Raw genomic sequence first — 27,201 nt, 5'->3', positions numbered from 1 at the left:
GCACCTTAATCAGATTTAATTTCAGACTTTGACTGGACCACTCCAAATCCTTCTGCTACATAACTCAGTTGCACTTGAGCTTTGAATCGCAAAGGGAAGCTCCGACATTCTCCTTATGGATTTTCTGTTAGAAACCAAAATTCATGGGTCCATCAATTATGGCTGGATGTCCAGGTCCGGAAGCAGAGAAGCAGGCCAGAACCATCAAACCATCAACACCAATTCTCTGCTGGTTTTACACAAAGGTAGACACCTTCTAGAAAAGTTCCACTTTTACTTCAGCGGTCCACAAAATATTTTTTGGGACCCTGATGTTTTCTACAAGCTACTCCATGTGAGGCCAGCATCATGTTTTATCTTGAAACTCTACCATGAATGCTATTTTTCCCAGTTTTTCATCAGTGAAAAGTAAACACTGGCTTAAGCTAGCACCTCTTGGCAGAACTCACTGTGGAAGAGAAGCATCTTCAGATCCAGCCCAGTAGAAGACAAACTTTAAATAGTCATGGTTATTTTTATTTAAATTTGATTGTCCCAGAATCATCACTCACCGTAGCTTTAGGTACACAAAAATAAAAAATATATATGAATACATATATGGTCTCTGGCATGGGCTTGTTCAAGTTGGCTAAATATGCGCAGTTCATTTTTTCTGGCTTATTTTTTCCCTCATGTTGCACCGAGGAGGGAAGACGGAATCCATACCTTTAAAATCCCTGCTTTAAATAATCTTCTGATTTTATTTTACTGGTTTTATTACCTCCTAAATGAGTTGTTGATGCACTCTGAGTAATTTTGGTAGCCAACCTACCCTGGAAAGGTTCACCACCGTTTCACCTTTTCTTGATTTATGGATAATTACTCTCAGTGTAAATCTCTGGAGTCCCAAAGTCCTTGAAATGACTTTCCAGGTAGATAAATGTCAAAACCTCTCTCATTTTGTTCTTCAGGGTTGTTGTTTTTTTGGGATCTGCTAACCTACTTCACGCTGTCAGATTGGTTATATTGGATTGATTCAGGGAACTCAGCTTTACAATAAAAGGTGATTATTGAACATTAATTTATGACTTGAAGTGAGGATGTCTTCTTCAGGTACAGAGCCAGGTTGTTGTTTTGAAGACCATTTCTCTGTTAAAACGGCTTCAGAGTATCCAGGCAAACAGGTGGGATGATTACATGGCATAGCTTAAACATGGTTGGAGGGAGGTTTGAAATAAAGCTCAGTACACACAGCCACTGAAATCCCCCCACTGAGTTAATCAAAGATGCTTCTGTTGCTCCTCCCTGCTGGACGTCAGTCAAATAAAACCAACCTGCACCTCTGATGTTTAACCAGATCGTTTAATGAAGCCTTCTTTGTTACAATGTCACAAGGTTTAGGCCATTCTGACGCTGAAATGAGCCCCACCATGCTGAGCTTACGGTTTTGAAGCTCCTCTGTTAGAAGTTGCAGCCGCGTTAAACTCCAAATGAACAGACATCCTGGCATTCTGACAGGAAATCTGCTTGCGTTTTGTTTTTTTTTTTTGTTTTTTTGGTGAACTCATCGAGGTCCTAGTCCAGTTCATTTGGATTCTAGATTTGCCATCTATGTCAAGTGCTGAACTGCACACATCTTCTAACGAGGATTGCCTAATAATAGTTACCTGAACTGTTGGCTCACTCTTTGCTTCTGCAAACATTTCTGCTGTCTCATTTTCCAAATGAAAATGCATGTCATTCAATTGGAAAATATCTTGTTTTATTGTTCAGCAGTTGCTACTTTAAATTTCTTGTTAAGATCTCTTTGCAATAACCAACCGCAGATATTATAAATGGGCACATTTATCAACTTAAACAAACAATCCACTGTAAACCTCCTCTCATTCTCTCTCTCTTTTCATATCAGACTCAGTATTATGGTCTTCTGTCGTTAATTTTTCTTCCCTTCCACAAATGAGGAAAGAATAGCATGCCAATTAATCTTCATCTAACACCCACAGTGCCTTGCAAACATCCTAGTATTACTGGCGCTTTCCTCATTTTTGGCACTGGTGCCTGTGCAGCCTCATTTATCTTCAGTGTTCTCGCTTCAACTGTCACACAGGCCAGGAAAAGAGGAAATCCAAGTCTTTGTGGGAATAAGAACAGTGATACAGTTTTAAAACCAGCCTCACAATAGTTCTTAATCGTCTCCTCCATGAGTGCGCACAGTGCTGAATCAGTCTCTATCGCCCGGGGTACATGGAGCTACCCTCTCCCCTCCTCACTCCTTACTACGTTATGGAGATATAATGGAAAAAAGAGCAACAAGATTGCCATTTTGTTCCCGGCTCTAATTGCAGATTAAAGACAAAAAGTGAGTCCAGCTTGGGAAAATGTAACTACTTTGTCACCCGGCTTTCTGAAGAATGGATCCGCTATTAGCTTCACGTCGTGGCCTTCAGAGCAAATGGCTGTTTGAAGGCAGCGGGAGTCCTTTGCCATATGGCATGAGACACTGACAAAATTGAATAAACAGAGGAGATTTGCGAAAACAAAGCAGCAGGAGAGCATCATTAGACAGCAGTTGTCCGCCAGAGAGGCTTCAATTCAGATAGGGAAAGGGGGTCACGCAGAGAGTAACAGAGTGCGAGAATCAGTGTGAGGGTTGCCATAGTTAATTTTTACACTGCTCGCTCCCTTCCAGCTACAGAGTAGCGGCAGACATCAGATATGGCTATTACTTCAGTTCTCATGCTGTTTGCTCCACTTCTTTACTGCATCGTGCATAAAACTACATGAAGATTGTCTCATCGGGTGGCACGGTAAGGCAGCGTTTATTGCCAAAATACCGTAACAATAATGTCAAAGGCTGGGGTCAGCTTCCGGAGGCTTTTAAACAGGGCTAACGGATAGCAAATTTAGTCTTCACACTGCAAAAACGCAAAATCTTACCAAGTAGTTTTTGTCTGCAAAACTAACTTACAAGTAACTTAAGGATCTTAAGGATTTACTTACGTAAAGCCCCTATAACTTGCTGGAAGGTTACTTTTAAGTTAGTTTTGTCTTACTTCAAGTGTATAAAAATGTTTGCCCTAGAAACTAAACAAAAAATACTTGATAAGATTTGAAGTGTAAGTTGAAGAATTGGCTGGTTTAGTGAACATCTTTATTGACCAAAAGCCATCTTAAATGAAATCTGATCGTAAAAATGTTTTTAAGCACTTCTGCTGGCATATCTAGTCAAACATTAAACACATTTAGTCAAACATCAAGCCCAATCAGTCTGCTTCTATTTTGTAAAGTATGTATATCGGGACGAAGGGTGTAAATGTACAGCCTGCTTCTTCTGTGTTAGGAGAGAGAAATGTACCTTTGCCATTAAAACCAATGAAAAAAATGATTAGTTGAATTAATCAGAAAGTTGGTCAGTCTGCCCTGCTGTTGGAGCCATCCCAGGACATCAGCATGCTGAGTGAATCTTCATCAGTGTAGACAGAAAATATGCAAATCCTGGCACAATATTGAGTAATTACATAATGTTATTGTCATTGCCCCAACTTTTAAGTCGAGCGTGTTAGCTAGCATGCTGGTGTGTAGCATCTTAATTGACCAGTTGGGCTCCAAAAACATTAAAACATCACATACCTGTTAGGACGTATAGGCCCCATAATCTTAAGCACATGGTTTAAATTGGACCAGAGTCAGTTTTTCAGTTTTTAAGGAGAGAATGAACTCACAGTGAGGTCAGATTATGTACAAAAAAAGCAAACATTTTTGTGCCTCGTGGTTTGCAGCCTGAGAAATCAATAAAAGGCATCTCTGTACAAGAATATTATGATGCCCAAAGGAAATTAATAGAAGTTATTGTCTAACAGCCTGAAGTAAAAAAATCATAGGAGGTTGTGACCCCTGTTCAGTAATCTGAACAAAAACATTGGTCTTTAAAGACCAATGAACATTTCTTGTGCAGGATAGATCACGCAAAGGACACGACTCTGCTTTGTTTCGTGATGCAAATAAAACCCATTTTTCAATAGCTTTTACATATTATGAATTAATCGTATTTGTGTGCACCTTCGTATGGATTAGTCTGAACACAAAGCTTTAATGTTGGTTGAACTGGGACCTGCTTGCTTGCTAAAACACATCAACTTGAAGTGGGTCAGTATAAGCAGGTTGACTGTTTCAGTTCAGTGTTCACAGCTCTAATACGTCTGCCCCAAAATAATATAAGCTAATTTTAAATCATCAGGGCCACTGATATATTTGGGTTATAGTGTCAAACCTTCCTCAGGATTTATACTTTCCTCAGCTTGGATAAGCCAAATAAAAACTAATGTGGCTCAGCCCAGGGCAGATTATCCCAGCCATCTCATTACATTGATTAGTCGTTGCTACCGGCCTCATATCAGATCAATTTGAGGGTTTCGGGGGCGGGGGGGTCATTATGTCCACTTAGGTCTGATTGTGTGCTTTTTGTTTGTTTCCCCTTCCACAAAGGAAATTGGCGAAGAAGCGAAAGGAGACACTGAACAGCACCCGCCAAGAGATGACAGTTATGGTCAACTCCATGGACAAGAACTACACAGAGCAGGGCACCAACTGCGACGAGGCGCTGTCCTTCATGGACACGCACAACCACACCCTGAACACCCGCAGTGAATGCGCGCTCACGCTCAACGGCCGGAGTGAGTGCACCCTCACCCTGAACGGCCGAGGTAAGGCGGCTCCGTGTAGGAGCTCTGGTTTATTATCTGTTTTTAAAGTCACTAAGGTAGGTTCTTGATATCAAATCTGAACTGAATCATCAGCAACTGGTATAAAAGTGAAGATAAGACTAAAGAACAGTTGTGAATTCCCCAACAACAAGAAAATAAAAATAAATATCAAAATTCTAACTTTTTTTCTTAAGTTTTGTTTTCATTCTTCAATGCAGCTGTAAAAAGTACATCCCTCAATTTTGTTTTAAACAAAGAGCTGCTATTTCTGATTTTGCTTAATCCAACACAAATTTCTCTAATTCTGTTCAAATAATCTGACTTTTCAAAAACCACTTGTGGAAGTGAAATGGATGAATTTCTGAGTCATTTAGAAGAATCTAAATTAAATTTGACAAAACAACTTTCATTTTAAAACAATAGTTTGATTTGTGTTATTACTTTAATCACAGCTTCATTTCTCGCATTGTTTTTTAAATTCCTTCTTTTCTCAGATCAGATTTGTTGAATTAATTCTGCAATGCTTTAAATTTTCTTCTAGAATTACCATTGCTTGTTTAATGGTGAAAACTCTTGAGAAAATCCTTGTTCACAGTCTGCTTGGAGTCTGGTAGTTAAATCAATAATTAAGCCATTATCAAATCCCAAACCAGACCTCAGAGCTTATCAGTAAACATTAGACAAGCCAGAAGTCTGTCTTTAGGTCATAAACTCAGCGCCGCGCTGTGTCCAATCCACCTGCCAACCAAAGTAAACGCACTACGTTTGCTTTCTTGCTGCAAACCTATCAGTTTTCCTCAGGTTATGTTGTTGATAGACAGCTGAGCTAAATCGTTCACCCGGAGCTTGACCTGCTATAATCCCAGCCCCAAAACCATCAGATTAAAAACCACAACCACAGCCTCTGTTTCTGCTCATCTCTGGGGGATGAGCCCCAAAGATGCTCTGACCTTGATTAACTGTCTGTTAGGGTACTTGTTCAAATCTGGCCCTTCTGTCTGCCAGCGTAAATGATTTAACTGCTTCATTTTGCACTCTGCCTGTCATTGTGAAGTCTTCTCACTCTCTGTGACCTTACATTACTGTCAGGAGTGTCATTTAGGCTCAAAACATTACACATGACAGATTATATTCCTGAACATACTGTCCTCAAAATCCAAACCGTGCTACGCTCAGCGGTTGTTGATGTTGGATGAGACGACGATGGCTATCCAGAGAGAAACTGACAGCAGCCTAATTGCTTAAATAAATATTACATGTAAGCCCACATAAGCACTGTGGTTATTTTCTGTATGAAGACAGCATGCACAAGTCATGTATTAGTCGTCTTAGATACTTAAGAGCTTTATTTTAAATTTGCTGTGAAGGACATTTTCTAACTATCATCTGAGGAAATAGATTTTGAATTTCAGGTTGCATGAAATTAGGACTGTTAATGAGGCACTGAACTCATCTTTTTTTTTTCAGGGAAAATATAAGTCAACATTAAGATTCAATGGTTTTTAAAATCAATAATTTGATGCACAGGTTTGAATTATTATCTTCTGTTATTCACTCAGAGTGAAAATTATTGGCTTAATTGATTGTTTTCATTGAACCAATGCAACTGAAAGCATCATCTGAAAAACACATGTGAGGAATGATTTTCAATAGTGAGGTAAAACATTATTGGCATTCCAGCAATTACACTTTTTTCACAGGCTTTTAGTCTCTTTAATAGGTGTTTTTAAATTTTTTAAGTTAAAAGAAATTTGACTGCAATTTGATCCCTTGAAATTGGCCTCTGTCTCTTTAAGAAGCTCCTATTCTATCCAACATCTGCCTTCAGTTTGTCATCACAACTATGTTAAGCCTTTAACAGTTTTTAGGAGTGTTGCACTGAGAGCTCAGCAGACTCACAGTTCCACCAGGTGTTTACTAATTGCTGCTGTCGCTAGTCTGGAGGAGCTCAGTTGGGGACTGCATGTGCAAGGAAGAGCTTTGAGTAAGTAATAAGCGGCGCAATGAATGAGTAAATGTTTAGGCACTCTGTAATGGTTGCCATGAGAGATTTCAAAAAAGTTTCAAACATGCATGAAAGAATCAAGGCAACATTCCAGGAATGTTTTAATGCGGAAATGACATTATAACATCATATGAAGCTTAAAAAATGTTTATTTTACATAATAACCTTCTTTAACACAAATATGTTTTGGAAAAACAGATGTTCTCTGTCCAGCTAGACAGATGCTACAGGACAAACATCCTAAACACCCATCAAAACTGCTTTTGGAAACAAAATCAAGCTAAAGCAGGCTAAGATCAAGCTTCTGGAATCGAACCAAAATGACTGAATATGCTAAAATCCAGGCTCAGTGCCAGGGAGCCGACCAATTTAAATGAACACTACCGTGTCTAATAGGAGTAGACAAAGAGACAAAATCCAGCCAGAATTGCACCAGAAGCCTGTTTATGGCTCCAAAAGTGAGGTGTGTACATAAATCTGAGTGTATTATATATTTATATGGTTTGGTTGTTGGGTTTGGAAAAGGTCCACAATAAATTCAGACTTGTTTTGAAAGTTTTTGAAACTGTAAGTTGTATTTTCACCCTGTCCTCTATATAAAAAAAGCAGTTCAAATGCATATCTGAAAGTTCAAAATTATTAGTATTATTAGCACTTATTATTTTTTACTGTTGTCACTGTTTATTTACCACTATAAACATGGTGACAGTCAATATTAGCAAGTATAACTCCATCTGTTAGTGTTTTATTGTTCGTCATTTTAATTAACTCTGTTCACAAAGTGGGAAAAATCCAACTTTTTGAAGTTTGAAAATCATTTTACATGGAAGTTTGACATTGTATGTGGAGAACATAACAAAATGGACTTGCTGCTCGTGTCCCAGGTGGAGAGACGGAGTCTGTAGGTCCCACAGGGCAGAGGACACCAGGGCTATAGGTGCAGTTCCTGACACTAATCACCCTCCTTGCAGTGCCTGCAAAACAAAACCCAGAGAGACAAGGACAAGGTGTCCTGGTGGAGGGTTTGTTCCAGCGCTTACAGCGGCTTTGTGTCTGCTTTTCGGTTTTGTAAACTGGAAAAATTAGAGAATTTGAACAGGAAAATGGACAAAATCCAGCCTGAGGAGGCAGTTAGGACTTTCAAATCGAAATTGAATAGTAATTCTGCAGTATGTAGAAATAAAACTGATTAACTCAAATTCAAGGGCATGAAAAATATTTTGAATCGCACAGATATTTAAATTTTATTCATCTCACTCTCTTGGTTTCTGGTCCCCTTGAGCGAACTGCATTGAAATTCAGTTTTTTCTGCATTTCAGAAATATCTGAAACCACAACAATGTAGCAGAAAGGAAATAAAATGTCCTTAAATTAATTTTTAACTGAGGGTAAGACATTAGATTTTTTTTAACAGTATGTTCAGTGCGTATTTACATCATTTGAACATTTCTTCTGATCTATTTTATTGGGAATGTATTGGAAAATTGTGAGCAAGAAGGAAAATTATAGATTTTTTTCCAAGTCTTTTCTGTGTGGCATGTAATGGTATTTAGACCCCTTTACCATGAATACCCTAAATAAAATGCATTGCAACACACTGCCTTCAGAAGTCAGAAAATTATTGAACAGAATCCACTTGTGTGTAAATTAATCTCAGCATAAATACAGCGAGGACAGGATTTTGCCACACTTTTCAGATTTTTTTGTCAGAAATTTTGAAAACAAAGTGATTTTTTTCTTCCAATTTATATTTGCCTGCTGTTTTCTATGATCTTTGCACATAATCGTTCACAGAAATACATAAAAAATTAATTAATTACATATTAAAACTCGTAGGTTTTGGGGTTTTTTTCTTACACCGGTTATGAATTTGTCCTGTTTTGCTTCATCTGCAGCTGGGTCATCCCCCTCCTCCTTCACGCTGCCAAAAGCCAACACTCTGACGTCGTCCATCCCCACAAACTCGTACTACCCAGGTAACCATGTTACCTTTTCCTCTGTTAAATCCTAAACCAAAAAAGGTGCTTCTGTTGCAGCCTGCACAGCAATGCTGACAAATTAAGTTCATAGAATCAGGAAAATTAAGTGTCACAACAGATTAATAAGAGACAACATTTTTACACAAGTTTTAATGAGTTTCACGTTCTCTGTGAATCCTCATTTTTAATATAATTTACAAGCTGATGCTGCAACATGTGACATAAACCTATCCAACACATTTACAGGCTTTTTTTTAAAAAATAGTCTTACATGAGAAAGCAGACAGATTAAGTTTGGATGGGTTTTCACCCTGCTACATCCCTGCTCATGTTTTATAGCAGCTCCCCGAGACGGATTATTAAATGTTCGATTGAGTTTCTACAAAGAATACCCATAATTGTGTGTCTTTTGTAATTACTTCATAGCCCATTGATTAGATGGAGGAAAGGTCAGTTAGATTCATAATCAGCTAAACTTGCTGTATAATTAGCTTTTCCAAAAATGATAATCTATTTCTCATTGTGTTGTTTGGCGAGAAACCAGGAAAAAATACATATTTGTTCACTGCAAAAACACAAAATATATAAGTATTTTTGGCCTACTTTATTATAACACTTCAAAAAAACTAAATAACTTACAAGTAACTTACTTTTCAGCAAGATATAGAAGCTTACATTTAATAATTGTCTTTAATATTGATTTTAAAAACAACAATACTAGTTCCACTGGCAGATTGAAGAAAATTGAACTAGTATTGCTGTTTTTAAAATCAATATTAAGGAATTATTTACCTAAAACATTTTTATTGATTTACTTGAGTAAAACTCCTATATCTTTCTGAAAAGTTACTTGTAGGTTACTTTTGTCTTATTTCAGATATTTGAACTTGAAACTAGATGAAAAAAATTCTTGGTATAATTTTGTTTTTGCAGTGTTTAGTTTTGATTTTGGATTGATTTGATGTTTTTTATTCACTGCTGTTTCTTTCCAACCTCTGCACCCGTCTGAGCAGATCCCTTTGTGCCAACAGCTATCTTAGGTGAGACAATTTTTTTTTTCTTCCCGATCATTCTTGCAGTCAAAGTCTGTTACATTCATACAACTAAACCCAACAAAAAACACATATTTTCAAATTATTTTCAAACTTGGATAGCTAAAGACGGCTTCCTCACCTCCATATCTGCCTGCTGCTTCTTCCTCTCCTCTTTTAACCCTTTCCACACCCCACCTTCCTCGCTCCTCCTTGACCAACAGGGGGAGCTCCTCTCTCGCGCTGGGGCTGGCTTCACTCCATCCCATCCGCATTGCGTGTCGTGCGTGTGATGTCACTTACGTGTTTGACCTCTCATATGCATGGACAAGACATGTGGACTGGATGTGGGGGGAGTGTCTTTAGGGGGCAACAGGAGGGTGGTGGGGGCGGCAAATTTTGCCACAGCGGCTGCACAGAGGCACTAAAACACTTCCTCATTGCCCCCGTTGTTCTAGAAAAGCAAAATCCAAACATTTAGCCCAAACACTTTCCAGGTGCACCTAAATACATCTGAATATCATTGAACAAAACATTTATTTTAGTAATGTAATTAAGTAAATTGGGGATTTTTTTTTTACACAAAGTGATGTATTTCAAGAGTTTAGTTGTTAATTTTCATTATGAATACCAAAACAGTTTCTGAAAAAATGTAAATATTACATGAAACCAACAAAAAGGTGTTTTTTTTTTGTTTATTTTTGCTATAATGTTGCAGTACTACAAAGCATTTCATCCTTCCACTTAACTTTCCATTAAAATGCTTGAATACCGCACTCTGAGCATTAACGTTTTAGTGCTTACTCTGAGTTTCTGACATGAACCACAACTTATGATAATTGTGTTGTAGCTTCCTTGTTTTGTATTTATTGTTTGTATTGATTGTATTTTTTGTAGTGTTTTTTTTCAATAGTGTATGTAATTCATTGTAACCTTGTTTTTATAGCCTTTAGTTTAATTCTGGCACATTTACAATGTGCATTGTCCCTACCAAACAAATTAAATCAAAATTGCATGAGACAATAAAAAAGAGTTGGAGTGAGATGTTATAGACTAAAAAAAACGTACAATTTTAAAATATAAACAATAGAAGTTACGTGATATTATGAATCACAGAGAAGACTTCTGACAGCCTCATTTTAGGCCACAAAAGGTCATTGCTGAAGAGGGTAGTGCATCAGAGTGTGCTGTATCCAGGCATATTTTTGAAAGTTGAGTGGAAGGAAAAACTGCTAAAAAGGTGTACGTGCAGTCGTCTTTCCTGAGCTAAGGAGGAAAAAGAAAGAACTGATGCTCAGGGGCCTCAAGTCCTCTTTTCATGTCAAAGACAGTTTTATTTTATCATTTGGAGATGAAGGTCCCAGACTCTGGATTGAGAGTGTAAAGGAACAGAATCTAAATTGCTGGAGGTCCGATGTAAAGTTAGTGTTGATTTAAGGAGCCATATCCTCTACTGGTGCTGGTCCACTTTGTTTTATCAAATCCAAATTCAGATACTCTGATTTCATTTTCCAGCAGGACCCTTCACCTCCCAGCACTACAAAAAGGATTTAATATCTGGCTTAATCACCAAATGTCACTGCCTGATTGACCATCAGCCACATAGAGAGTCTATGGAGAATCGTCAAGAAGAAAATTACAAACTCCAGACCCAAAAAATACAAATGAGCAACCCGAGTTTCCTTAATACCTCAGCAGAACCACAGACTCCAGTAATTCATTCAATTCATGGAGTGTGTACGCTGTGCAGTACAATTCTGTTTTTATTAGCTGTAAAAACTGACTTTATGTGTGATGGATCTATATAATATAGCAGATTCCCCCATTTCAGCTTAATTACTAAAATAAAATTTATGAAATTGTAATTTATTGAGATGTGGTTGTAAAGTTAAACATCAGCCATGCTGCCCTCCTCTTCCTCCCTCCACCTTCCCGTCCTTCCAAAACAACAACAACCTTTTCTATTATTCTTTTTTAAGTCGCTCCCCCTGCCTTTGGCGAAGTGCTGTTGACCTACTTGTTTTTGTTTTGGGCTTTTATTTCTTATATTTTTGCCATGTTTATACATCTTGTTCAGCGATAAAGTGGAATCATAAAAAGCATTTTGTTCCTCTGTTAATTATTACTGCCCTCGTTCAGCTCCTCGCACAGGCAGATGCTTTTCTACGAGCGTTGCTTCTGAGCTAAATGGGCCACTGGAACCGTAATAATTAAACACTCAAGGCCACAGAACAAAGACGCAATAAGTAACACGCAATCATTTGTGCATTTTTAAGCACCAAACCAACTGTTGAGTTGTGTTTTTTTTTTTTATAATATATATTTTTATCATTACTTCCACCTCAGTGCAAATTAAAGCAGTAAGTTTCATCACTTCGCCGCGTGACAGCTGCTTTATGTTAGTTCCACATTTAATGAAGCGCAAAGCGATTAACATCACATCGCTGCGGCCCCTCGAAAAGGTTGCAGCGTCGTCTCGTCAGACGAGGTGAACCATCAGAACTGATTAGATCACGAGACTTTTTCTTCTTCTTCCTTAGGCATTATTTTAGACATTAATTTTAAAGAAAAAAACTGCAAATGCAGGTGTTTCCACAGAGCACACGCAAATATAATTATAGCAATTAGTGGAGAAAAATAAAGCAAAATGTCAGAATGCTCTGTTGGCTTCATTAAAATAACATCTGAAACAAATTCCAAATTCAGTCATGGTTATTCTCTCCCTGAAATTTACGACTTCCTTATTTTCTTTTGTTGATTTTATTCTTTTTTATTTATTTATTTATGTCTTGCACTCTTGAAGTGGCGCCATCAATCCACTCGGCATCATCCCCCGTCTTTATTTGGCTTTCTGCTGTGGCTTGAAATAGTATTCACACCCCTTTAAATGTTTCCCACTTCGTCACGTTGCAACCACAAACACCAGTGAATTTGACTGGATTTTTATTTGATAAACTAACAAAGCTTAGTCATTGTTCATAACTGGATAAAATATGACACTTGGGTTTATTTATTATTTATTTTTTTTACTATTGACAATTTCAAAACAAAGAAATTTTTTTAATCCAGAACCCAGAGTAAATACTTTGTGGAGCCACCTTTTTATGGCATGCGACTTAAGTAAAAACTGAAATTATTGCCCAACTTGATTTACAAAACACCTCAAGCTTTGTCAGGATTAAATGAAGATCGCATCTTAATACACATTTTTAAGATTTGCCACAGAATTTTTGGTGGATGTGGATCTGGTCTTTGACTAGGCCATTCAAACGCATGAATATATGTTGACCGAAACCATCCACCTCCAGGGCCGTTGTCCTGCTAGAACAGGGGTTTGCAACCTGCGGCTCTGGGGCCGCAAGTGGCTCTTTGCACCTTCCACCAAGGCTCTTACAACCTGACAAAAAAATTAAGAAGCAGCTGAAGTTTTCAAAAATAAAAAACATAAAAAGAAATGCATTTTAAAAGAATGTTTCAGGTTTTTTGTTGTTGTTTCATGGAATAATTTCATTTAATTTCCACAACAGAATGACATTAAAAGTACCAGTCATTTTTTAAATCAGTTTAAATCAGCTGGAAATTATGTGACTATATCAACATCCCGTAGAAAAAACACATAGTTATCATCTTGTATGTTTTTCTTTATTAAAACCTAAAAATAGGAATAAAATAGTTGCACTTTACAGTTACAGTACAGATTTCCTTCTCTAAGCCAGTTTGGTTTTTTAGCTGGACTGAAAGTAAAAATTGGTCTTTGGGCTGTAAAGGTTGCAGACCCCTGTGCTAGAAGGTAAATCTCAGCCCCAGCTTCAAGTCTGTATCCTCCCACCTCTGGACAGATTCCCTTTCCTTTCTGGGGAACAAAAACTTCCCCACAGCATGATGCTGCCACCACCATCCTTCACCAGCAGGATGTGTCGGCTTTCCCCTGCACAAACCTTTTGCATGTATGCCAAAAACGTTCAGTTTTGGTCTCATCTGCCCCAAACACTTGCAGAGGTGGACTCTATTTATTAAGAGTCCGGTTAATAGGGTTATCAGAGAAGAGGAGGGGGAAGGAGCTGAAAAGAAGAAAAGCATGACACACTTTTCAGATTTTAGTCAGACAGAGTTGAAAACCATGTCATTTTCCTTCCATTTCATAAATATACACTACTTTGCCTTGGTCTATCATACAAAATCCCCAATAATACATGTTGAGGTTTGTGGTTTTAATGTGAGACAACATTAAAAAGAAAAAGTCTAAGGTGTTTGAATACTTTTGCAAGGCACTGTACACAGGCGGTTTGGACAAAGCTGGCATGTGATCTTGCCCTTTAGCGTAGCTCTAAAACACTCTACTGTAACAGGTTCTCATGCTGTATTGTTGCTTATCCCCTCTCTCCTGTCTCTTCTCCTCTCTTTCTCTTTACATACGTAACCTCTAATGTATCTGCTATCTAAAAAGTGCCCATTAATGGTAAGTTTTCCCAAGTGGCCCCTGGGTTGGGGGAAGGAGGCGGTGTTTCTTCTTTTACTCAGACAGTAAGCCGACAACCGGCTGCTTCTGACATTCTGACGTTGATTGCATGACAAGTGGACATGTTAGCATCTCACCACCAAGCCACCATTAGCTTAGCATGGACGAAATACATACATTTGCCCCATGGCAGCATCACCCCATGCATTCTCCTCCCATCTCCGTGTCCCTTCCTGGGTTCTTTCTATGATTTAGTTTTTAATTAAATGTAATATTTAGATTTCTTTTTAATATTTTCCATGGTTCAAGGGGAGTTTGGGTGGCAGGGGTTGAATCCACACTGTGTCTTTGTGATGCTTCTGATGGTGCCTGCTGCAACATGCTCACTGTGGCCCCCACTGCACCCTCTCCTCCTCACATCTTCCTCCATGTTTTTGGACACCCTCCATCATCCGCTGGCTCCCCCCAAAAGCATTTGTGCCTCATTTCTGCCACCGACTGGAGGACAGTATGAAAGAGCTGGAGCGGACTCTGGTTCTCAGTATGAGCCGCAGCCCAAACCAGCGTACTGTTCTGTCAGTAAACTGAAGTAAACCTGTTGTTTTTGCAGCATCTTCATGACAATTTTTTACACAAATCTCTGCTGTTTCTCACAGTTGTGGCCCAAACATGTCTTATTCTTACAGACGCCATGTTTAAAAGCGCAGCGGTGCTAGCGTCTTACCGAAAGGGCCTTATAGAGGACAGTGTTTTCCAGCTACAATAAGACAGATGGACCTGAACCTTCCCACCACATGACTCATCCTATTACTCAATGATGTTGTGTTGTTGTGACCATCCATAACAAACAGATTACTAGCCGAGAGTTGTCAATCTGGAGGGTGGTGACATAATGCTTAACAGTAAATGAGATAATGTACCATCTGTGTATGGAACACAAAGCAATCTGAAAAGTGACGAAACCTAAATCTGCGTATCTCAGGTTTATACAGCGCCTTGCAAAAATATTCCAAGCCTTTGAACTTTCACAGCCTGTCACATTGCAGCCACAAACTTCAATATTTTGTTAGGATTTTTATTTTATTGTTTTTGTTTTTTTGAAGACCAACACCAAGTAGTGTTTAATTGTGAAATGGAAGGAAAACGAGACATGGTTGTTTACAAAGAAAAGTTTGAAAGTGTGCCATGCATTTGAATTATTCAGTCCCACTTTGCATTTGAGTTAAGAAACACGGTGGTGGTGGCAGCATCATGCTGTGGGAATGTGGTGGTCAGACAAGACCAGTATTGCACTTTGTGGGTGAAATCCAAAAACTGTGTGGAGGAAATATTCTTCATCTGCAACAGGGATGATGGCCCGACAGAATGGGAAGCAGGATGGAAGGAACTAAAAACGTCGCTAGAAATACCGTGGAACGGTTTGGACAAAGCGTAATTGAGAATTTATGGCAAAAGCTTGAATTTGAATATTCACAGTTGCTCTCCGTCCAATCTGACAGAGCTTGAGCTATTTTGCAAAAAATAATGTGTGAAAACTGCAAAACTTGAGGGTTTAAACTGCAATGAAAGGTAAAACTCAGATGCATGTCACAATTTTCAGAAACAATGTTTTAAATCATGTCTCTTTTTGTTTCCATTTTACTATTATGCACTCCAAGATCCTGATAAAGTTTGTGGTTGAAACGTGACGTTAAAACGTGACGACTCAAAAAAAACATTTTAAGTTGTATGAGGACTTTTGTACAACAGAGTATTAGTACTACACTAAGAAAAACTTAAATATGTAAAAAACATAAACTTTACGAGAATATACCCATCGTATTATAGAATAAAGTCGTAATAATATGAGAATAAAGTCATAATATTTCCAGGTAAAGTCGTATTACAATAATAAAGTGATGAAATTACAAGATTAAAGTCATCCTGTCACAGTAACAAAGTCAAAATAGTACTACAAAGTCAACATCACTAGAATAAAGTCATAATATTATACTACGAATTTATTCTTGTATTATTTCGACTTCACTCTCGTTCAACTTTATTTTCATAAGTTTATATTTTTTATTTCCTTAGTGTGGCCTTAATACTCTGTCGTACGTTTGCAAGGAACTTCATGTCTAAATTATGAGAAAATCTTTTGTCGTTTACTGCTTCAAGCCTCATGTCACCCAGATGTAATCCACCGATGCGTGTTCAGCTCCTCTTCCTCTGTCCTCAAGTTCCTTGTCCTGTCTCTGTTTTCTTGCCCCTCGCTCCCCTGCAGACGAGAGCCAGAACATGGGCAGCGACACCAGCAGCCTGGTCCAGTCGCACACTCACTCCCTGAGGAAGCGGGAGCCGGTGGACGTGCCTTACCAGACGGGTCAGCTGCACCCGGCGATCCGCGTCGCCGACCTCCTGCAGCACATCACCCAGATGAAGTGCGCCGAGGGCTACGGCTTCAAGGAGGAGTACGAGGTAGGATGCAGCCCGGCTGCTGCCGCCGCCGCCGCCGCCGCCCTCCCCCATAAGACGCTGCTAACATCTCCTCAGAGGTTCTTTGGTGTTTAACAGCCAAAAACGAGGCTTCATCTGTGTCACTGCGTGCAGTTTTTTCTTCTTCTTTGTTTGTGTCTGGTTTGTAGCATGCAGCTGAACTGGTTTGTTTCCCCCTCCAGATTCACTTTTTTGATGAATTGTTAATGTGCCCCGTCGCAGTTTTTGTGTTGTTTTGTTTTGATGTTCATCTGTTCCTTACTGTTCAGAGCAATGTAGTGAGTGACTGACTGAGTGCTTGTTTGTTTGTTTGTTTGTTTGTTTGTTTGTTTGTTTGTTTGTTTGTTTGTTCTGATGCTGTAGGCCACATGTGTCAAACTCAAGGCCCAGGGGCCAAATCTGGCCCCCACAGATTTTTATGTGGCCTTTCAGACTCCAGAGAGACACATAAATAGCTAATAATATTTAAGTGCTTAACATTTAAGCAGTTAAAGTGCTTATTTAAATGTAATCAATTTATTATTTGTTTAAATATTATTTAATCAATCAAATCAAAGCAGTTTTTACCTGTGTGCAGAAAAAAATATATCACAGTCCCTTCAGTAAATGTAATTGAGTAACTATACAACTCTGATGGCGAGAAAGAAATAGTTAAATTTCCGTCATACATAAGTGCAAATATTGCAGAATTCCTCACAAATATTTTATAAATCACCAACACAAAATCAGATTTTGAAAGCAAAAAATCACAGACAATAGTGAAATCCTGGAGTGTCTGATCAATATCAAAAGATGTTCAATATTGTTTAATTTGAAGAAATATTAATTGAATGCAGAGACAGCTACTTATTAATTGGTTTGTCAAAGGGTTTTTTATCGATGCATTCTGACTCAACCAGCCCTCCAGAACATTCAGGATCTTTATGAAAATGAGTTTGACACTGTAGACTCACCTGTAGCCTCCCTCCCTCTCCACACACTCTGTAAGGACCCCTCCTCCACCTGAAGCGGGTCTGATTGGGGCCCACTGAAGGCAGCCAAGCGCACTCTCTCGCAACACCACCTGTAATCTGACACCAAAACAAAGGATTTTGCCCCAGCAGAGCATCATTCGTGTTTTCTCTCATTAGCGTGGGAGGGTGGCGGGGCTTTGGCGGCACTCCAGCCTCCTCGCCGTCCCTCCGCACCCCCACCAGCCAGCCTTTTCAAAGCGGCTTCAGGCTAAACTTTTTAAATCATCTGTCTTCGCTATCTTCTCCGCATCACAGTGGCGTTTTTATCTGCTGCTGTGGCCTCTTCCTTCAAACTGAAATCATCATCGTCACCTTTCTCCTTCCAGATCCTCCCGTTTTTAATGACTCACCCCACATCTTTGCTCACATTTTCAGATCATTTCGCTTGTTCATTATTTTCTGCGGTTTTCTTATTCACACCTCCTCTGTTCCTTACTCTCTTTTCATTTCCCACCTTGCGAGCTATATGTGGTCCAGATTCATCAGTAATTCACTTCGCTCTTCCTCCTCATGACTGGGGAAGAAAATAATAGAGCTTTGCCTGGTACACCTCCATCGCACGGATATTGAAAGGACGCCACATCAAAGAAGTGGCTGTTAAAATAAAATAACAGCGTATTAATTTGTTTAGAATTCTTTCACTTTTTGCCACATTACAATCGTAAAGTTCATTTCGTTTGATTGTGATTTGATGTGACAGAACAACTCAAAGTAATGCAAAGCTGTGAAGTGGAATGAAGTTTTTCAGAACTGCAGCCTCTGACAGCCTTTCTTCATCATCACGCTGCACTTTGCTCAATCGAACTTACGACTAAATCAGCCAGCATCTCTTTTCCTCCTGGAGAAAAGCATCACCTCAGGATGATGCTTCCACCACCATGTTTCATTAACTAGATGAGCAACTAGGAGTGTTAGTTTCCAGGCACACATAGTACAACAAAATAAAATAAACCATTAATTAAAATTTTTTGCACATTTTTGTACGTCCATTTGGGTCACAACTGCTTCTAAATACAACCCAAATGCTTCCAAAACCACGTAGATTTTTTTGATGTCTGGAAATTGAGCCGTTTCAAAAACCTCCCTATTGTTGAGTCACAATCAGCTTTACCTAGCAACCCAAGATGATCTCCAGCATATTTGGTCAGCAGGTTTTACCACTGTATTCACTGAACAAAGGCTGCTGAAAAGACAAGTGTTTTGTTGTTGACTTACCATCCAGAGATCACTTCCTGCGTTCTTGCTAGTTGTGCAGGAGGCTCTACTACTGCTTTTCAAAGCCATTTTCATGTGCGAGTGTTGACGTTGAGTTGGGGGGCGTGGCCAGCAGCAGCCTACTTGGATTTAAAGTGACAGGACGCCCTAAAACGGCTCATTCTGTCTGCTTTTAGGCAGCAGCTATACGTTTGCAGTAACTCTCTCCCTGAGCTTGGTACACTCGTTGATCTTCGTGATGCTGTTTGTTCGTTGCTTTTCTCCAACAAACCTCTGAGGCCTTCAGAGTGCAGCTGAATTTAAGCTGAGACTAAATTACACAGAAGTGGACTCTACTTTCTAATTTGGTGACATCTGAAGGTGACTGCCAATACCAGACTTTATTTTTTTATGAAAACCATGATTAATTTATCTTCCACTTCACAATTATGTTTATTTTGAGATGTTTTTTCACACAAAAAAAAAAGCCTGTTGGGGTGCTTTAAATGTGCGATGGAGCTCATTCTCACTCTGCCAGGCGAATCCATTGTGAATGTTGTGTCCCTCTGCTGTCTCCTCTATCTCCGTCTCTCTTAAGGTTAATGCCCTTTTTAATCATTCCTTTCTGATGATGAGATAGGAGCCTACAGTGCACCTCTAAACCTGTTGACTTACATTGTACTATATCTCTCTCTGACCCATGCTTCTTGTTATTCTGTTCGTTAACTTTGGATCAGATAAACGAGGTAAGCCAATACTTTTGGTTACTTGTGAGTTTTGTATTTTTTCAGTTTTTTGTTTTTTTTTTCAGAAAATGATAAAAAAGAAAGCTTACAGATCAGTAGTGGTTATGGGCCACTTTTAAGGCCCACAACCTTAAAAGTTGTGGGCCTGTGAGAGTAAATGGCACGCGTTGCTGATTTAATCTGAAAAGGGCATTTACCAACAGATGTTTTGTGAAGTTACAAAGTGTTTAACAGTGTCCAGAAGCAGCTGCCATCACTGTGAAATGATTTATTAAATTACAGAATCAAATGAACGAAAGGCAGTCAGCAAGCTGCAAACTGCTATTTCTATTCTGGACTATAAAGCAAAGAAAAGCGACGCTGTAAAACACTTTCATACTTTGTAAAAGCTTTCCCAAGGCAGATCGGAAGTCAGCTATAACAAAGTATGTGCATGTGTGAATTGTCCTGCACGTTGCTGCACAGTTTGAGAGAAGAAAACAAGCTTCTGATTCATCAACACCACCATGCTGTCATTGTCTTGCACTTGTTATCAGCTTGTTTCATCAGAGCAAACATTTGTGCGTCATCTACATGGCTGTGAAAGTCCTGATGGTGGGTTCTGGTCAATTTGGTCCCCTTGCCAATTCATCCCTCTATTTCTTCCCTTCATCTACCTCCATTTGGTATAAATATGAGCTTAACTATTGCTCACCTGCTTATTTCTCTTCTTAATTAATGATATTGATGAAATATGGAGAAAAATATGTTCTCAAACTGAAAGAAGCCGTTTTTGCCAAACATTTTGTTTCTGTATTGCACCATATTTCTACATAAAGCCTTATTGTAGGGCGACATGCCACAAAAGTAGGGCATATTTTTAAGCATTTACACAATTCACTTTATTTTCCACCAAAAAAAGTTATTTTTTATATCTATAAATTGAACGCGTTCCTTTTAATTAAAAATAGAGTGGACTCTTGATATTCACCGATCATAACTGACCCTGCAGCAGCTAAAATCCACGAATACTTGAGACCCCTTCTAAAAACACTTAAAACTGCTTATTTTAATTGTTCAAACACCAAATATACATTAAAACTCACTACAGCGGAAACCCTTTTAGCACTAGTACACAACCTAACATCTATACTAGTCTTCCTTATCTCCAATTCTAGGTTGCAGCCAATCAGCACCAAGGAACATAAATGCCACTTCTGGATTGGCTGCTTTACAAACACCAGCCAGTAGTGTGTCAAGTGGGATTGAACCAAGATATTTTTACCTTCACAAGCTGCATTTTGTCTCCTATATCTTAGATGCGTGGTAAGAAAAAATCCAAACGCATGCGGATTCATGTTGTACGGAAAAATGTTGACTCTGCAAATCCTGGAGCACAAACAGACGGAGGTCCACTGAACCACATTTCTTTACAATAAACTAATCTTCCTTTTCACATAACAAATGTAAAAGTACAAAATTCATAGTTTTACATTTAACCCAGAGAATCCCAACAATTCTGTCTGAATGTGTTCCCTTTTCTAAACCAGTGAGTGATTTATTATTGCAAAGACAAGTCGCCAAACTAGCCTGCTTCAGCAATTTCTACACCTCTTCTTCAGTTTTACCCTTACCATGCTGCATGTCAAGCACTCTGCTTTACAGGGACTGCAGGGAATGTGGTCTGCCTTTAACTTACGGTTAAGTGGTTCAGAAAAAGTAACAGCAAAGGAGGCAAACTGTTCTGGGACTGCAGATCAGAAGTTAGCCTGTAATTAAAAACATGCTAAGTTGGATCTCTGCCAGTGGGAATAAATTCAGCATAATGGAGGAAAAAGCTACCTGCAGGTGCAGTGAAGCAAACTACAGCAAAAACAGCATCTTTTTTTACTTCTAGGATGAATTTCAGGAGCGTTAGTCCCACGTTTAAGCTTTCATCGCTTTGAGTATTAAATTAAGAATCCAGATCGCATACAAGGCCTTAAAAAGTTTAATTTTTTATACTTTCTTATATGAGGACAAAATACAGTGTATGACGGGATAAAACAAAGTAGCTCATGATTATGGAAGCAAAAACATTAATGGTTGAAAAAATTGTATTAAATAACAAAAGTGAATTTGTATTGAATGTATTTCAACTTCAGAAGACGCCTAATGAACAACTAGCATCCATTAACTAGAGGAAAAAGGCTCTCTGGTGAGATGAAACTAAAATGAACCGTTTTGAACAACATGCAAAACGAAATGTGAGGTGAACACACCCAGTCTTCATTGTGAAACATGCTGGTGGTGGTGGCAGCATCATGCTGCCGGGGAAACCACTTTCAGTTGACTTAAGATAAATACCAGAAAACCTGTTAGAAGCTGCAAAACCCTTGAGCCTACGTTGGAAGTTAACCTTCTCATTACAATATCAATCCTAAACTTACATTATAGATCACTCACACTGGCCTAGTCAAAGTTCAGGCATAAATCTCATTAATAGTCTGTGGCTAGGTTAGAAATTTGATTGATGTTGATTCTATTTTGCAGCTAAATGTTTTTCCGCAAAGTATTGAGGTAGTGGGTACAAAATGCATGCCGCACTTTTCAGATTTTACAAGTTTTTTTGCACTTTACAGTCAACTTCTACTTACTATCCATGTAAGAAAATTTTATTCCCAGTAATGTGACGAAATGTGAAAAGGTTTTCAGGGTGCAGATCCTTGTGCGATGTGCTTTTTTTTTTTTTTTTTTTACAGCCATTTGCTTTGAGGATGATTTGTTTTTAAATTTGAAGAGCGAAACCCGCATCCTTCAGAGGGACGCTGAATCTGATCAGGACCTGAGCGCCGCGGGCCAATCCATCTCTGAGACGTGCGTCCATCCGCACCTGAAGGATGGGGCATATTTTTAGCATATTAAAGCTGCTTCTCGGTGAAATCGCTAATCTCTAGGACTCCGTGCAGGAATATGTCCTTGTGTGGTGTCTGCGGGGCCTTTTTATGCTAGACAAACAGCCTGCGGCCTGCCACAGCACTTAGATGAATGGAACCATCATGTCCTGGATGACTGATGATTGAGAGCGTCGCTTCCCTCTTCCACACTAAAAGGAGCTCTCAAATCGCCTCTTTAACCTCCCTGTATTCGTTCTTGAATCTTTATTTTCCAGATGCACCTGTAATGAATTGTCTGCCTTTTCAAATGTGCATTAGCCTACTAGCTAAAAGGACAGAGGAGTCACAGGTTTTGGTCCAGCTCAGTCTGCTTGGAGCCAACCTCAGCCTCCCCCTGCCCCCGTTTTCCATCCTGAGCATCAGTGACCTGGCATTGGGAGATGTATTTTCATAATTTGGCTTAATTGCGCCTGGTGTGCCATCAGAATGGAAATCTCCCCAGCGAGAGACGGTAAATATTTCATGAGGGTAATCTGAGCGAAGCGTTTTTTTTGATCTGGGGACGATGAGCGGGCTTTATTTTCCCCCGCCATGAGCTGATTGAGTTCCTCGGAGGAGGCAGACAGGCAGCCTCTGCGGTCGCCTCGTCTGGGAGGGGTTTGAGGGCGACACCCGCTGCCTCTGACTCTAATGGGGATCGCTTTTTGACACTCCGCCCTGGGAACCTCCACCCTCGCTGTGTTTAATGTCTGATACTAATGTGAATGTCTCTCTGTGTTGCCATATACTGTTTTTATTTGTTGAATACTGCATTTTTGTAGTCTGGTTATCATGCACTGTAAAAACAAGTTTGTTTGTTTTTTTCTTTTTGTCTGGTTTCTACTGCAAATACATTTGAAATGAAACAAAACTAACTTCTAAGTAGCTTTTCAGCAAGATATATGAGCTTTTTCAAGTTAAGTCCTTAATTTTGATGAAAAAGTATTAATTATAAGTGAAATAATCTGCCACTTAAACAAGACATTTTTATCATATTACAAGTAGATACATAACATTTAATTATAAATAAATACAAAAGAAACTGCCAGTGGAACGTTGGCAGTTTCTCTTATAATATGCAATAATACACAATTTTTAATATAACATTTCCCCCATATTATAAGTTATATTAAAACTGCCATATTATAACTTATTTTAAGTTCTGTTATGGTTGAAATAGTTTGTGTGGTAAGGTTTTTTTTTTCTTTTCATAATTTTGTAAATTGAAGGCATTGATTTAATTTTTTTGTTTAATTTAATCTTGCTTGTGTCGTAAGAAATACAATTATCTTTTTAGGAATGTTTGTAAAGGATTCCTGCAGTAATGTCTGATTTGGACCTCAGGAAGAATAATCTCTACTATATTAGAGACTAATGGGGATCCTTAAATAAACAAACAAATCATTCATTTATAACTATTAGTTCATCAATATTAGCGATCTATTGGCTTTAAACAAGCTCCTATATTGGGCTGAAAAGTCACTTGCAAGTTAATTTTGTCTTATTTCAAGTGTGCTAAGCTTTTTGCGTTATAATTCAGACAAAAATACTTGGTAAAATGTATTGTTTTGCTTTTTCACATGACATCACGTTTCATCTCCCTTTCTTCTGTTTTTTTTCTTTTCAGAGCTTTTTTGAAGGACAGTCGGCACCATGGGACTCCGCCAAGAAGGATGAGAACCGCATGAAGAACCGATATGGGAATATCATTGCATGTGTGTACAAAGCACCTCTACACTCCTCATGAACCCCCCCCCCCCACATTCATCTGTCTAATTTATTGGCTAAGCTGGTGACTGGATGGGTCTAAGCTGCTCAAACAGAGTTTTTATTACTATCCAACGAGAGCAGCTCTGACCTTTTCATTCTGCTTTTATATTCATCCGTTGTGTTGAGTTATGACGAACAGGCTGAGCAGGATGGGATGTCACATAATAAGTAGCTTTGGCTTGTTTTGTGAAGGGAATGGAGAACTGTTCCCAAATTTTTCCTAATATCTATTCGCTGTGGCGGAAATATGTGAATCCAGACTGATTATCTTCCAAACACAGTTTGGAAGATAATTTACTTATATTTAAAGCTTTAGATCAGGGGCGTCAAACTCATTTTCATTTTGGGTCATATCAAATATCTGAATGTTCTCAAGGGCCCGGTTGTTCAAGCTAGCAGTTTGCAGAATTAGCATTTAATTTAGAGAAATCTGATTTTGTTTCTTGTAAAAAGGTTGGAATCAAACAAAGAACGAAAACTAAAACTATTTATGTGCCGTCAGATTGGCTTGAATACACAAGTATTTACCCATTTGGCTGACATTATGCTAACACAAGCTGTACGCGTGGATAAATGAAACAACTGGATGTCCGTGAGCTTATTTTTATTGCTTTATCTGCTTCAATCATTTCTGTTTCTCCAGGGAAAATGATGTGCAAATAACTTTAAAATAAATTCATCTTTTATTGAAAAGAACTGATGTCATACTATTTTATTTATTTATTTATTTATTTTTGCTTAAATGCAGTTTTTAAGTAAACTTGTATAACTGAGAGTAAAAATCCCACATAAATTATCATCCCCAAACACACAGACATAACTAATAAAGGCTCCAAATTAAATGTATTTTTACTCAACGGGTATGTTTGATTCCATTAAACATGACCTCCTGTTTCAGTAGACTTGGAAGTAATCAAATAAGCATTCTCCTAGAACAACTTTCACACTTGTTCACAATTTAAATAAATAAACTTTTCAAGAAACAACTGAAGTTTATTGGGTCAAAACGAAGATTTTGCTTAGAAAAAACTGCAACAATTATGCCACCCACAAAGCACCAGTTGCTGGAAGAGAATTTGTTTTCCTGAACTCTCTGATTGTTCTTGGATTTCTACAGATACAGCTGAAAAGCTTCTGAAATTCTTCACTTTGAAAAGCTCTTTCTTGTCCAAAATGTGGTCATCTAACTCCAGTAAATAATATTTACTAGCACGATGTTATTGATGTAGAAGCATGTTAAAAAAAAAAAAAAAGAAAGAAATACACCTTGTATCGTGACGATGCGTCCTATAGGTGGAGCAGGCATTAACGTTTAAGAGTTAGCTGAGCCAAACGGTGATCTCATGGGATTTCAACTTGTCTATAAAAATTTATCTCTACAATTCACTAGAATACTTGACTACAATCGAAAGTAAACTTTTATGCAGTTGTTTAAATGATATGATAAAATGATTACTTTTAGGAAATAGAAGTAGTAAGGGATGACCTGGTCTGTAGCCGAAAAGATGCTAATGGCGCATAATAAGGCTACGTTCACACAGCAGGCCTTAATGTTCAATACGGATTTTTTGTGAAATCTAATTATTTTTTTGTGGTATATATATATATATATATATATATTGGGTTTTATGTGATCTGCTGTGTGAACTGCAATCAGCCTAAAAGTGTCCTGCATGCGCAGTAGAGGACGCGGTAACGTGGCAGGTAGTGAGCTTGCTCAGTGTTTGAGGAAGTAAACATGAACGGTAACGGTGGAACACATCTTCCGATTTTAAAGTTGTCTTTCAGCACATTAACAACTTAATCTACCTGATCGTTCGCCGTGGTTGTTGTTTTCCTTCCTGTTTCCGTATTTCAGGATGCAGAATAGTGACGTTTGTTGAGTATCAGTGATGTAGCGGTTGGATGATTTCAACCTCAGGTCGCATTTGAAAACATCAGACACATGTCGGATTTTTGACCACATATCCAACCAGTCCCATTTGTAAAAGTCTGATCTCTGTTGTTCAGATTGTATGAAAAGTTGCATAAAGGCATAAAAGTCAGATTTGGGTCACTTCAGGCTGCAGTGTGAACGCAGCCTTAAGTTTGTTGGGTGTCGTCCATTAGCTGGCGTCCGCCTCTGTCCCTGGTTTCATACCTCCAAAACCCACCTTTTAATTTTTCTCTGCATTCTTTATTTCCAGCTGTCCCCTCCCGACTCGTCTCTCGCTGGCCTCGTTAATATGATTAATTCAACTCTGGTTTCTTCCTCTCTGCCTCTCTTCCAGATGATCACTCCCGTGTCAGGCTGCAGGCCCCGGAGGGGGAACAGAGCTCCGATTACATTAATGCAAATTACGTTGATGTAAGTACACACACCAGCCAGCGCCACCAACTCAAAGGTCACTGCGCTTCCTCTTGGGGGGAGAGAGGGCGCTGGTGCCGCCGTCTCAAGGGGGCCTGAGGGATGGGGGCAGCACTGACTGCTTGTCCATCACACACATGAACACCCAAACACACTCGGGCACGTTGCCTTAACTTTAGAGGCCCAGCTGTATCATTCTGTACATCGGATACATTGAGAGGAGTGGAGATCAGAGGCTTGCAGTGCTGGGAGAGAGAAAAGGCAAACCAGCCCAGAGGGGAAACCGAGGTTCTGGTTTTCGACTTTGCTTTGAACTGTAAGCTGACATGTAGAGCCCAAAAAGGCCTCATGGATAATTACTTTACATGTTTACCAGGAATACAAATGAACTGAGTTCCACTGCACTGAATATCAGAAAGACATAACTGACTAGGAGGTTCTTATCGAAACTGTGACCTTGCTTGATACGTCGTCAAATCCCGTCACTTCTGGTGACTCAAAGAGCAAAATAGATAAATACGTTATTTATCTACGTTTGTGTCGTGTTTTACTTTAATTTTATTTTATTTTATGGAAACTTGGCCTGTGGTCATGCAAATGCAGAAA

The 27,201-nt window shown here is 38.8% G+C and overlaps 1 protein-coding gene across 1 annotated transcript in view; it reads left to right on the top strand.

Moving 5' to 3' along the window:
- LOC106929367 (receptor-type tyrosine-protein phosphatase mu-like) overlaps positions 1-27,201 on the top strand; it is a 192,654-nt gene that overhangs the window by 131,562 nt on the left and 33,891 nt on the right. Inside the window, exons 16-21 of the mRNA XM_088014377.1 lie at positions 4,465-4,682; positions 8,583-8,663; positions 9,680-9,706; positions 16,420-16,613; positions 24,106-24,193; positions 26,519-26,595. Coding sequence (XP_087870503.1) covers positions 4,465-4,682; positions 8,583-8,663; positions 9,680-9,706; positions 16,420-16,613; positions 24,106-24,193; positions 26,519-26,595 — 685 coding nt within the window. The remainder of the gene's footprint in view (positions 1-4,464; positions 4,683-8,582; positions 8,664-9,679; positions 9,707-16,419; positions 16,614-24,105; positions 24,194-26,518; positions 26,596-27,201) is intronic.

The sequence above is a fragment of the Poecilia mexicana genome, unplaced genomic scaffold (assembly GCF_051168715.1).
Source record: "Poecilia mexicana isolate PSO_F unplaced genomic scaffold, ASM5116871v1 scaffold_17, whole genome shotgun sequence".
Lineage (NCBI taxonomy): Eukaryota > Metazoa > Chordata > Actinopteri > Cyprinodontiformes > Poeciliidae > Poecilia > Poecilia mexicana.
Note: the sequence above shows the minus strand (reverse complement) of the source record. Positions and strands in the feature narration are given on the sequence as shown.